This window comes from Lycorma delicatula, chromosome 3 (assembly GCF_047948215.1).
Source record: "Lycorma delicatula isolate Av1 chromosome 3, ASM4794821v1, whole genome shotgun sequence".
In the NCBI taxonomy this organism is placed as follows: Eukaryota; Metazoa; Arthropoda; class Insecta; order Hemiptera; family Fulgoridae; genus Lycorma; species Lycorma delicatula.
In genome coordinates this window covers 210,535,269-210,549,256 of record NC_134457.1, presented here as the reverse complement: position 1 = coordinate 210,549,256, position 13,988 = coordinate 210,535,269, and the positions used below count along the sequence as shown (strand labels likewise).

The 13,988-nt window shown below is 29.5% G+C and overlaps 1 protein-coding gene across 3 annotated transcripts in view; it reads left to right on the top strand.

Annotated features, from left to right (window-relative positions):
• The window catches only part of Ask1 (apoptotic signal-regulating kinase 1), a 140,651-nt gene that overhangs the window by 119,536 nt on the left and 7,127 nt on the right, over positions 1–13,988 (top strand). For all 3 annotated transcript variants that reach the window (XR_012755838.1, XM_075361440.1, XM_075361439.1), the window contains 3 exons: positions 6,549–6,654; positions 9,537–9,738; positions 12,639–12,791. Coding sequence is in view for 2 of the 3 variants with exons in the window: in XM_075361440.1 (XP_075217555.1) it covers positions 6,549–6,654; positions 9,537–9,738; positions 12,639–12,791 (461 nt within the window). In the remaining variant the exon portion in view is untranslated. The remainder of the gene's footprint in view (positions 1–6,548; positions 6,655–9,536; positions 9,739–12,638; positions 12,792–13,988) is intronic.

Here is a 13,988-nt window from a genome sequence, read left to right as displayed (position 1 = left end):
AAATGCTTATATAATTACAATTTATTAGATCAAGAACAATAAAAAAAAAGACATCAATAATGACAATAATAGTAAGTAAATTACGTACAAAATAGAATTTTAAATAAGGATAGGATCTATCATAAATACCAGAATTCATTTCAATTGATTGTACATTATAATGACCACTAGTGTTAGCACTTTTAACAATCAGTATTGTATTACTATGAAAATAAGATAAGTCTAAAGTTCTTTTACTGCAAATACCTTTACTATTTAACATCAAACTATCCCAAAAATTTATGAATGAGTTTAGTAATTTTTCTTTTTCATTAATTGTCAATCAGTAACTCACCGAACAACTTCCTGCATTCACCCACTGTCCACACTGGAATGCTTGTGATGTCACTTTACACGTTATTACTGCACACCGTTTCTTAATTGCATTGAACACTCTTGCCACACTGCCATTTCATAATTGCATTGAACACCCTTGCCGCACTAACTTACACTAACTGAATACTCACTTCTTACTGATTTTAACTCGCTGGTCCTCGAGTATTTATACTCATATCCTCTTGACCTACAGAACCAGACCCAAATTCCATAGCTGTTGAAGCATGAAAATTACTGTCTGCACCTTTACATTTTCCAGTTAAATTCCTACCCTGGTCTGATAACCCCTTTTCATTGAACATCTGTTGCTGGTCTGCCATGGGCAGTATTACAAAGAACGATTGTTAAATGAACCTGTTAGCTTAGAACAAGGAACCCTTCTGAATTCTTTTCATTGTTATTTTCTTCTTAATTGGCAGGGATCGTTACTCAGGTTTGTTGTACTGGTCTTGTTACAATACTATTATTTTTACTGGACTATATATCAAACAATATATTAGAGTGTTGAGTGACACAGATCAATTACTGAATGATATGTGATATCATATTTACTGGACCATATATCAAACAATATAGGAAAGTGTTGATGTGCATAGATCTAACATTGAATATTATATGATAAATTTAGTTCATTATTTTATTTGTAGTGTAGTATATAATTGACTGAGAAGGTTTTTTCAAAGTTCATTTTTAAAATGTGCCACCATTTAATCTTTATATGTAGGTTGTGTTTATACACAATATTTTTCTTTATAATTAGTCAGTTGTCAGGTGATCAGGCTGTTACATTATAATTAGGTACTGTGAATGATCTATTTATAATCAATGCTAAATAAATGTTGTGCCCATAAAGACAGTAGTTCAGTTCAAATTTATGGACAAAATTTTATAAATGAAACAAAATAAAATAACATATTAAAATATCATTTTTAAAAGTTCACAAACAACCAGTTTTAAAAATCATAATAGCCATAGGTAATCACTTTTACATAACCTACTATAATTGGCAGAATTATAATGTTTGTATTTAAAATGCAGTTAAATGTATTTCTAGATTTTTATTTTCCGAGTGTAGTTGGCAAAGAAAGAGTTAATGCCATTCTAGATTTTTCTGTTTTATTTGTATGTGATAATTCAAACTCTTATTACATATTTACACATTACTGTTTTATAATAAATGTATGATAATTTACAAATTACACATTACTTATATTTTTATGTAACAAATAACCTTCACACCTCCAAGAATGGTAAATTGTAGAGTTATAGTTTTGAATATTTTATGCATTATGGATAATTTAAATTCATTTTCTGCTCTGTATAATTTTTCATGCAGCTGTTGGATTCTACAGCTATGAGGTTAGTAGTTGTATTTGTGTGTTGTTTTTTTAAATTAAATAATTGTATATTATATATGTTATTATTTGTGTATTTACAAAAACAAACAAAGTAGAGTTGAGAATATACCAAACTGAATACTTGTCCCTATATACTGAAGTAAAAGAAACATTTTTTAATGTGACAGTAATGTATGACAATATGTTTGTTTTAAAACAATTTTTCATTGAATAATTTAAAGGAAGTTTTTTTTTTAATTCTAAGTATTTAAAATTTTGTTAGTTGTAGATTTTGACTTGTGAATAGTGAAATAGGTAAATTTAATTGTTGAATCAGTTCTCAGATTTACGTATGTTATGGTAGTTTTACTTAGTGCATACATATAATTGAGGTCACATTCATAAAAAGTGCAACAAATTAAACATGTCTTCAAAATAAAGAAAAATTCAACAGTTCATAGTGATATTGCTCAAGACACCTTGAATCACCTAACATAACCCATAAACTTTTAATTTTCAGAACCATGACTTGCTACTAAAAATACCTAGCATTAATACATGGATATAATCAACTCATTCATTGACTTATTCTTGTGCTCAGTGCAGAAAAACAAAACCTAAAGAAAAAATACAGTAAAAATATACAAAATAGTTAAAAAAAAGAACACAAACTATTACACTCAAAAGACACTTTCTAGAAATACATAACAATACTCCAGGAAGTTCTACGTTGGAGAAACAGGACACAGCTTTTAACAGAGGTAACATTGAATACACTAACTAAAAGTCTACAATAACATAGACTCTATATTTGCCAACCACCTCATAGAAACTTATCACAAATAAATTAATTAACTTCAACAATAATTATAAATCTTGGATGTATACTAAAATAATTGCATATGCACACTAAAATACCACTTCAGCTACTAGAATAGGGTAAGTAAACAAACAAGCAGATAACAAAAAGAAGATATTAAGATGTAGTGTGTTTTTCACTATGTCTAGGTGTACATTATTTTCAGATAAAATAAATCTAATAAATAATTTACTGGATCATAGTACAATATAAAATTGTTTTCTATCACGTTGTTAGATGTTAGGTTCATAGCTAAAGCATTTTACATGAGAAAAAACTTCCATTAAATCCAAATCTAGTTTAGTTTTTTAATCTTTAATATAATTTATTGCTATAACAAACCTACTGTGCATAAATTTGTTATTTATATTTGGATGATAACTTCCCGTTTACATTTATGCACTTCAAGTATAATTGAACACAAAATCACCAATCAGATTTTGTATGACTGTGATTTAAAGTTTATTAGTACGGACTAATTATTGACAATCTGAATGAAATGAGGCTGTACTGAAAGTTTTAGGACATTAATAAAGTGCCAGAATTAGTAATTTCTTTTGGTTTTTGACTTGAAAAATTGAATAAAATAGGTCCCAGAATTGTATCTAGAGTATTTTTTGAGAAATCTGGGGTGAAAACCAACAAATTAGGGTAAAAAAACCCTGTTTTTTTATGTTTGATGTATATTAACTTTGATAAATAGGTGATAAACACATAAAATTTTTAAACAAAACTTGTAGAGAATCTAATTCTGAATAAAATGGTGTAAAATAAGTTAATAAAATAAAAAAAAGTTAGAAAAATTTTAATTTTATTTGGAATCAGTAAATTCCTACTACATTTGTCAGAAAAGTATATTTATTTATTGTAAGCAAAAGCCAGATTCTTTTTTGGTGATGCGAAAAATCTGTAAAAACAAAATTTATTGTTAAAATTGCTGTTAAAAAAATTTAAAAAATCTGGAAATTACACAAAAATTATAAAATAAAAATTACTTAGATAATAATTTTTATATTAATGACAGAAATACAATAAATTATTTGAAAAATTATTATTTCAAAGTTGGTAATAAAATAACAACAGCTGATCAATAATGTCCTATTTTGTATTTGTGTTCAAGTCATTCTGTAAGGTAAATTAAGTATTCTTTTTGGGTGTGTGTAATGGTAATGCTACAGCTGCTGCAGTAGAACATGAAATAAGTTTTCCGAATTGCAGGAATCCAGATCCCAAAATAATTAGCACGACTTTTTGCAGTCTTTAGGAAACAGTTCACTACTTAGTATTTATACCAGCTATGAACGACCTGCCCAACACAATACTGTTATTGATGAAATTATTATTGATGCAATCAAGCGTCAGTTCATGATGTCTTTCTAAGCAGATTGGAGTTGCGCATTTCACGGTTTGGAGGACACTTAAACAAAACAAATTTTATTCTTATCACACAGATAGTTCAACAACTACACCCAGGAAACGGTCCGCTTTGCTTGGAGTTGTTACTAGTGGAACACAAATTGACAACTCTACAAGTATGATTTGTTTATTGATGAGTCAAATTTCACTTAACATGGTGCCAACAACTTAGCAATGAGCATAGATGGGCAGAAGTAAATCCTCATGAAATGGTGGAAGGCAATTTTCAACACGGATTTAGCATCAATATGTGGTGCGGCCTTCTTCACAATCAGCTGTTTTGATTGTTCATATTACCTGACCGCTTAAATGCTGAGGTCTACTTTCTTCAAGAAGAATTGTTGCAACTGCTTGAAAATTTTCCTTATGCTGAGATGCAAAGTATATTTCCAGCACGATGGCATGCCTCCCCACTTCTCTTGTGCTGTTTCCACTCACTTAAATCATTATTTCCCTGAGAAATGGATCGGTTGTGGAGGTCCACATTCCTGGCCACAAGGATCGGCTGATTTTAACGCCTTTAGATTTTTTGTCTGGGGATGGATGAAAAAAATATTGTATGCAAAACAAAAATATATTCTCATAAGGAATTAATTGTCTGCATTGTGGATGTGGCTGAGCAACTAATGACAGAACTGAAGAACTAAAAAGAGCAACAAACACAGTACAGATCTGTGCCAAGAAATCTGTTGAAAATGGTGGGCCCATTTTAGAATATTTAACTGGTTCATAAGATGCATTTTGGTCTAGCGTAGCATTTCTAAATAAAATTCAAATTTGTCTAACTATTTTTGTTTTATTTCATTTATCTTACATCATTTGGTTTAGAATTAAACTTTCTACAAATTTTGTTTAAACATTGTATGTGTTTATTACCCATTTAACAAAGTTATTGTACGTCAAACAAAAAAATGGGTTTTTTACCCCAATTTATTGTGTTTTATCCCAGATTTCTCAAAACCTACTGCTGATATGGTTGTGTAACCTATTTTATTCAATTTTTCAGGTCAAAAATCATAAGAAATCATTAATTCTGTCCTTTGAACATCCTAAAAATTTCAGTATGATCTTATTTCACCAGGGTAGCTGAAATCCGAGCAAAATCTTTCACTAGCCGTAACTTACAAACGAAACATTCAGGATATATGTTTTTTGAACTTTTTCAATTATTTTCAAAAGTAAAATAGGTTATGAAAATCCCAGAAGGACTTTGTAATATACCTATATATATAAGGATGTAGAATATACTGCAAGTCTAGCCTACTCTACCATTTCTGTTGTTATTGACTCCACAATAGTAACAATTCAATCTGTTAGCTCATCCAGTTATAAGGAATTGTAGCAATTACACAATACCCTTGAAAAAAATCACACATCCCAAAAACTATTAAAAACAATACACAAGTCACAAGGTACAAGATCCAATGAACCAAGAGGCCAGCTGTAGAACAACAAATCATGGAGTCCACTGCAACCAGTCAAATGACATGGGAGCATTTTTTTATTTTCATATGAACATCTTTATTCCAGCCAGATTGCAACCTACCTTACTGGGAAATAACAGAATTTTCATTTCTGCAGAAATATCGTAAGTATGAATGACGAGTAGTTTCTTTTATGGACATAGTATCCCGCCCTTAAAAATAAAGAGCTCTAAACCTTTACCTAAGCATTGGCAAAATAATTGTAACTTTAGAGTTTGCTTGTGCTTGATTATTACAGCTTGATTTTCCATGCTCTACAGGAAAATGTTGTGACAGTATACCTTACATTTAAATACATTGTTTCATTAGTAAACAACAAATGGAGAAAAAAAATTGTTTTCCTGCATGAAACTAAAAAATTTTAATTAATTAAACTTATCCACTGATCATACACCTGATCATATGACCTGAAATTTAAGATTCTTTTGTTTTTTTTGAACTAAATCAATATATGGTTATTATTACAGGAGCATGCTTACTTGAAATTAAAATACGAGTACTTATAATCAGTACTGAAACACTGATAATAGTATATAATATTTAATTCTTGCCCAGAAGATACCGGTGTCCACAAAGAAATGAAGAAACTTTCAGGGCATATTCTACTGGTGAAAATAATGAAAAAAGTGCATATAAACATAGCTCTGGAACTCTATGTTTTCGAGTTACAACTAGCAAAGGATTTTGCCCAGATTTCAGCTCTTTAATAAAAAGAAATGTACTGTAGAAATATTATGTAAGAAACCACCAACTCTTTAATTTGGGTCCCAAAAATTACAGTAGGGCTTCTTTGCTGAAATCTAGGTGAAATCTTTTGCTAGCCGTAATTCTAAAACAAAACATTTCCAGACCTATGTTTATATGTACTTTTTTCATTATTTTCACCAGTAAAACATGTCCTGAATGTTTCTCTGTTACTTCGTCAGACACTTTGTATAACAACAAAAAATAGGTTGTACAGTAACAGTAAAGACAAACTTAAGTATAAGTTATTTTGAAAAAAAAAACTACTTTATTATATTTCTAATGATACAACTTGTGCTTTATTATTGAATATTTTTCTTTGTATTGTTTTAGGTAAATACTGTATTACGACATCATAGTATAAAACCACATTGGATGTTTGCTCTGGATAATTTGGTTCGAACAGCAGTGCAGGCGGCTATAACTGTTTTATCTCCTGGTATGTAAAATTAGTATGTTTTCTGAAATGGGATGATTTTTTGTGTTTGATATTTGTATTTTTCTTATTATTATTTTTTAAATTAGTTTAATTTTTCCTTAAGTTATTTTTCTATCGGGTAGGGTTATAACAAACTATGAAATATTTTCTTCTTTATTTCTGATTTTATATGTTGTAATTTTTTTTATAAGAATCTGTTTGTTATATATCGGTGTTGTATGAGCAATTGTTGTATAATATTTTACTCAAAAAATATTTTAAAATAAACTTTATAAAGTATAAACATTCAAAGTAATAAAATGTATAAACATGTTTTATTTATAGGAATTAGGAATTTATCTATAAATAAAAATTATTTATTACTATGTATGTGTATATTTTTATTTATGGAAACTTCATTCAATATTAATCAAGTTAGTTTATGTTGTGTTTTGGCCAATGTAATATAAAAAAAAAATCATATGTGATCTGTAAAAGGGAAAACTTTTGTAGAAAAATTAGAAATGAGCTAAAACCACTTTAAAAGACAAAATTCTGAGGATTTTGTACCCCATTAATACGTGTAACATTTTTCAATTTAAAGTTGGTTAATTAGCTCTGTTTATGTAATTGTTCATTTTTTAATTGGTTATGTAAAAAGTTATGTTGTTGAAAAAATGCAAACTAATTTTGATTATTTTGTTGTTTTTGTTATAAATTACTCTAAAAATCTACAGAAAAGTCTACCATTTTGAATTTTTTTTATAAATTTATTAAAGAGACTTTTTTTAACGTTCCATTGTACTAGAGTAGATTAATTGCTTAAAACTGTCACATAACCTGTTGGTTTCTTTAAGACAAATTTTTCTTTACTTTTGATATTTTTATCATATGATAGTAATATATTTGTCTTTTGTGCCCTCTTTTCTTGAGTTTTTTTAAATTTAAATAGGATTCATTTGTCAGTACTTTAAGGTGATATTATATCTATAAAAATATAAGCTTTAATAATGCACATATTTTTAACATTAAATATATAACAATTTTTTTTTCAATGCAAAAGAGATTCCTTTTGTGATCAATGAAGGTTACAAATAATCAAATCAAACTGTTTTCATTTTCATTTCAAACTAGATGTTTAGTGATAATTAAAATAATAAATGTTTATTTTTTACTGTTAGATTGCAACATTATAGCAACTGACAAGTGTTCTCTTTACCTTATACACCACGTTATTAAAAAGTAATAATAATATAGGTAAATACATTAAGATAAAGAAATTATAGAGAAAAGGCAGAAATTATTAGCTCAGTAAGTTATAGAATATTTCTAGGTGTAAAAATATTGAACTCATCTGCTAGATAAAAATATTACAGTTCTAATCATAATGATAAGATAGTCAATAAAAAATATGGTTTAACTAAGGCTAATATATAACACTGCTGATATTACACTATTCATACTATCTCTTGTGCACTAGGATGTCACTACTAGACATAATAGTCAGTTTTGCATCCAATAATTGAAATATTTAATTAATAGAAAGTCTTTTACTATTCTTATGTTGGAGTAATAATAAGAATTTTAATCTTTCTTAAATATACAAAAGGGATTAGGAAAGTTTTTCAATATGATTATTTTTTTTTATTTTTCAAAATAATTTCTACACATTATACACTTCTTCATCCTTCGAAACCAGTCTTCAAAGAAACCGTGCTATATTTTGTCGGAGATCTGGGCATACTTAACATTTCAAGTCCTTGGAAGTCGTCATTGTTCATAAAATGTCTCTCTTTCAGTCTGTTCTTCACCTGGGGGAACAGTGCAAAGTCAAATGGAGCGAGGCCAGGACTGTTGGGAGGATGTTCTAACAGTTTTATTCCAGTGCTAGCCAAATACTGAGAGCAAACGTTTGAGCAGTATGCTGGAACATTATCGGGGTGAAGAAACCATGTTTCCATTCTTGAGTTTAGGTGCAGCTACTTGATAGATTCAACAACTTTTAGGTAGGCATTCCTTTTAATACCCCCAGAAACTGTTTTCTGAGTTTTCAACAAAATGCACTCTGAAATTCCTCTCATACTATAAAATATGGCCATCATTCACTTTACTGAGCTGAATTTTTGAACAGCCACAGGGAGGGGTCTCCTCATCTTTGAACATTTGCACTTAGTTTTAAGCCTTGACTGGAACATTATAATAGTACAGCCACGTTTCATCACTTATCACAATAATGTTCACTGAGGGAGGTTTCCCATTTTCAAACTTTTTCAGCATTTCACGGTACCATGAAATATGACGTGTCAGCTGATCATCTGTCAAGTTATGCAGCACCCAAAGAGTACAAATTTTTTTAATTTAAAGGTGATCTTACAGAATATAATAAACTGCTAGAGCATTAATGTCCAAGGACACCTCTGTTTGGGTGGTAGGTCACATGTCTGTGCCTCTCAAGCATTTTTTGTACTACAACATCAGTTCCCTCAGTCACAGCCAAAGATGGTCAACTTGACCTTGAAGCATCGTCAAGACCAAAATTCCTCTTTCAAACTCTTAGTTGTAGAATGAAGACAATCCTCTACAAGCACAGGAGTCATTTCCTCTAAATACTGATCAACACTTAACCCATGTGCAAAATTGCCCGGTGTTCTGTTTTGACCATGATTACATCACTACCCCTTTCACTAACACAGCTAAAAAGCAAATGACACTGAGACAATGGCTAGTGGCTACAGTGTAGGTTGGGACTGTCTAACACATACCAACTTTTTCACTGACTGTGTTAATCTGTTCCATTGTATTGTCAAACTTACCTAATGCCTTTTGTATGCATTCAAGTAAAATTTCCCACATTACTTTTTTTAACTTCATCTTCTATTTCTTATTTTTTTAAATGGTTTTAGAACTTGGAGCCAATTTAGCAGGACAAGATGGTCATGATGTCAGTAGAGGAGGTCAAACAGATCTTGGCGGCCCTCCTTCAGTATTGTCTACAGTTAATTCTCTCAAATCTCATAAAACTAGTGCTGATAGTTTTGTTAGTTCACTGAAATTCAGAAGTGAATATCGTGAACAGTTGTGTGCTCTTAGAGCAGAAAACAGCAGGTATGGATAATTTCATTTCTATAATGTTACTACTTTCACTGACATGCTTGTGCTTCATAGTTCTGCAGAGCATTGATTTTTTTTTTTAATACAGATATACTGCAGACAAAAATTTGTCTCCTACAAGACATTGATGTTTATTTATAATCTATATTAATTGGCTTAGTTAAAAATATCTTTAACTACATAGAACTAGAAATAATCCTCTGTAAAATATAGTAATACTGAATACTTGATCATACACTATTTGTGAAGTAGCCATATAGTATCAGAGTAAATTGATCAAACTTTTTTTTTTGTAACTTTGCAACCTTAAGAAATTTTTTAACAAGTTTTATTAACATAGCAGTAGATTTTCATCCTTTTTTAAAACTTTACAACTCTAAAAATTCATCTGCATGCACTTGGCAATTTGCTGTTTCAGTATTTTTCATTTTTATAGTCAGTATTTGACCTTCCTACATCTGAAAATTTAAACAAAAATCAAGCATACTCAACCCTTTTTGAGAAGTGTTTGCAAAATTTCATACTTATATTTTAATTTTTATAAACCCAAGCTTGATAAAAAATTAAAGTTCGCAAAACAATGACTTGCATTTAACTTTTACAAAATGTTATATACACATTCCGTCCCGCAGAAAAGTGATTTTATATTTGCGTAACTACTAATGCGTGCATGAATTAAATAGTGTGGTATTCCGTCTACCTTCTGTTCTAAATTTAGCAGCACTGGCATCATAGACTGCTTGTAGTAACCAAAACTTTAACAGTATATTTTGAACTTCGATCATGAAAGGAACAGTGGAGCAACATGCAAACATTAAAGTTTATTTTAAATTGGGTAAAAGTGCCACAGACACTTTTAAAATGATGCAAACTGTTTATGTTAGTGAAGTAATGAGTTGTAAAAATGTTTTGTGGTATGCAAGGTTTTGTAATGGTAGAGAGAGCATTGAAGATGATCCACATCCAAGAGCATCATCGACAGTTTGAGTAGAAGAAAATGATCAAGAAGTGGCTGAAATTCTTCAAAATGATCATTGTGCAACTACCAGGTTAATTGAGGAGATTGAATTCCTAAAACAATTGTGCATTGCATTCTAACTGCAAATTTGGGCAAAAAGAAGATATGTTGTCACTTTGTGTCCCAGTCACTCACTGATGATCAAAAAGATTGCAGAGTGGAACACTGCAGAGACATGAAAAGATCGATCGCTAGGGACTCAGATTTCATGTCTTGCATCGTAACATATGATGAAACATGGTGATATCAGTATTTTGACATGATTTCAGACATCCAGAGAGCTACAACCATCATACTGCACGCAGTTTCAAAGGTTGAGTATCAGAGTTGTTTTGAACAATTTTTCTAATGCTTCCAGTTGTGTATTGACTCACAAGGAGCTTATTTTGAATAAAAAGTCATATAAACTTAAAATAAGCAACGTCTTGTATTTTATTTCACATGAGTCACTTTTCCTGTGGGACAGACTATGTATATTGCATGTTAATTATTTAAATACAGTTTGAACACATTTGGAAATTTCATTTATTTTGTTTTGATATTATTTATAAAAAACACTTTTTTTTAGTTGAAAGATTTAAAAATAAAGAGTTATTAGATTTTAAAACATTTGTTAATCATAATTTTCAGAAGTATTTAGGAGATATAAAGGATTAATTAAATCTCTTGACATTTTTGTGCTGTATTGGTATATCCATACACCATTTCATGTATGTCTGACTGGTTAGATAACTTTATTCTAGTTTTGCTTTTTAGATATCTAAATTACTTTTATGTGTACGGTTGGGTGGGAAGTCCCTTTACGCTAGATATGAAATTATTAGGGTAGGTGCAGCTTATCTTCCAGAATGTCTTTGTAGGTTTCACGATGTTCAAAGCACAGCTGTATACACCTCCATTTCTGGTTGTTCATCTGCCATGGCATATCAGGGGTGATCATTTCAAATACTGATAAAAGCGTCTTGATATATCTGCATTTTTGGATCTCTTCTTTTACAAAATCCCAGAGTGCATTATCAGGTGTGGTGAGGTCAGGGCTTCTTGCTGGCCAAGGCAATGGAACCAGTGACTCTTCTGACCCACGTCCAGTCCCAGCAATTCTGAAAAATTCCATTGAGGTGTCTGTGGATATTCAAATTAAAATGCGCTGGAGCACCATCTTTCTGAAGTATAATGATGGCAGCAATCCCTTTTACCATTAATTCTGGAAGTGAGAATTGGCAGCAGTAGACCCTGTTTAAGCTGGATTTATTTCAGTGTAAAGGGACTTCTCACCCACCTAGTAAATATTAAGCAATGTTGTTTTTATGAATAAAACTACAGTTTAAGATGAAAAATAGAAGTGATAAAAAGTGAAAAACAGATTCAGGTCTTTTAATCTCAATATGTTGTCAAGAGAGTGCAAAAATTATAATGATGAAAGTTTTTTTAGTCTTATTTAATACTGAGTTATTTTTAATACTTAAATATTATAATCTTACCGTTTTAATTATAAATTAATTTTTCATAAATTTTGAACAAGTTGAACATGTAAATGGAGGGTAAGAATAATAATATATTGTGAAAAATCCAGCTTAACTCGATATTATGCCATCATTTGCATAGGATTAACTTTCACTCATCTTTTTGTTTTATAAAAACTAACTGTTGCAAATACATACAAATAATGGTGAAAGCATTTAATGCTGCAGTAATAAAATATTAACATTTTGTATATAAATTTAATAAGTGCTTGATATTGTTTGATATTTTACAACAAAATTGGTAATTTGATATACTGTAACCAAGTAAATTTTCTTTGATATTATACAAGTTGAATACTTTTATAATGTTTCTCCTTTGATTATGTACTAATTAATAATCTTTTTGTTATTAGGCTACTTCAAGAACTAGTGGAAGGACAGCACATGTATCAAGTTTTATTGAAACAAGCTTTAGAAGAAAACAGATCTCATATTCAACTTCTAAAACAAGCTGTGGAACAGATGAGTTTTGTAGCAAGTATTATTAGAGGAGATCGAGAAATAAGGTGCATTAATTTTATCTTTTTATTAGTGATTAGTAAACATTACATGTAGTATTTTCTTATAACCTCTTATAATAAAAATATTAACCACTTGTAGTTGATTTTATGATTGTTGAGTGTGTAACCATTATTTCTTATTGGAATAAAATATTCCTCCTGAAATGAAATTCATTACTTTTTAACAGTATTTTGATTATTGAATATTTCTGTTATAAACTATTGAAAAAAGGTGTGTAATATATGAGTTACAGGTAATATCCAGAGAAACTTATTAAAGGATAATTGTAATTAAATAAATTAAAATAATTCTATATTTTTGTTTTCCGCAAATGTTGCATTTTTAGACCAGTTTGCATCATCTTTCTGTTTATATTGGCACATTTTTATTTTTTCCGGTCATGCATGTATTGTTCCTAGAAAATGAAGCCTTTGAAAATGTATAATTAGTTTAAATTTATACTTCAAAATATGTGTTTAGTTAATTAATATAACTTTTGCAAAATGTTGTAATGCAGTACTGAACTCCTTACCAGAGTTTTGCTATTTGAATCGTCTATTTAAAACCCTAGAATTAGACAGTTTTAGAAAAATATGGATCCTAAAATGTCTTAAAAAATGTCAAAGCATTTTAGATTTTTGTTGTAAAAATCCCATAAAAATGCCTCACAAAACCCTGATGCTTTATAGTTTTCACCTTCAACAAACAGAAGGAGCTATATGCTTTCATGAGTATAACATTCTCTCATTTATTGCATATACATATTTTACCAAATACTTCACAGAAAAATTGTATAAGCTAAAAGAAGTATGCTTTAACAAGAAAAAGGTGAAAGAATGAAACATAGGAAAATGTAAATGTTTATATTACATATACTGAAGAAAGGTTTTCATTAAAAAAATGGAAAAGAACCTATTTACTAAACTTATGTACTTAAAACAAGATTATTAAATAATTCCTGTAAAATTTAAAGCAGTTTAATAATTAAACAGTTTATTACTATTTGAACTATTTTTAATTAATGTTTATTAATAATATCTGTTAACATTTTTCCTCCATTTTTTTAAAGAAAACTATATTTATTTTATTACTGTGATATGAATTTCTATTTAACACCTTTTAATTTTTTCAACTTACTGACATCCCACAGTCCACAATCTTTATCATCCAAGTTGATTGAAATATCACATTTCTTGAAGTTC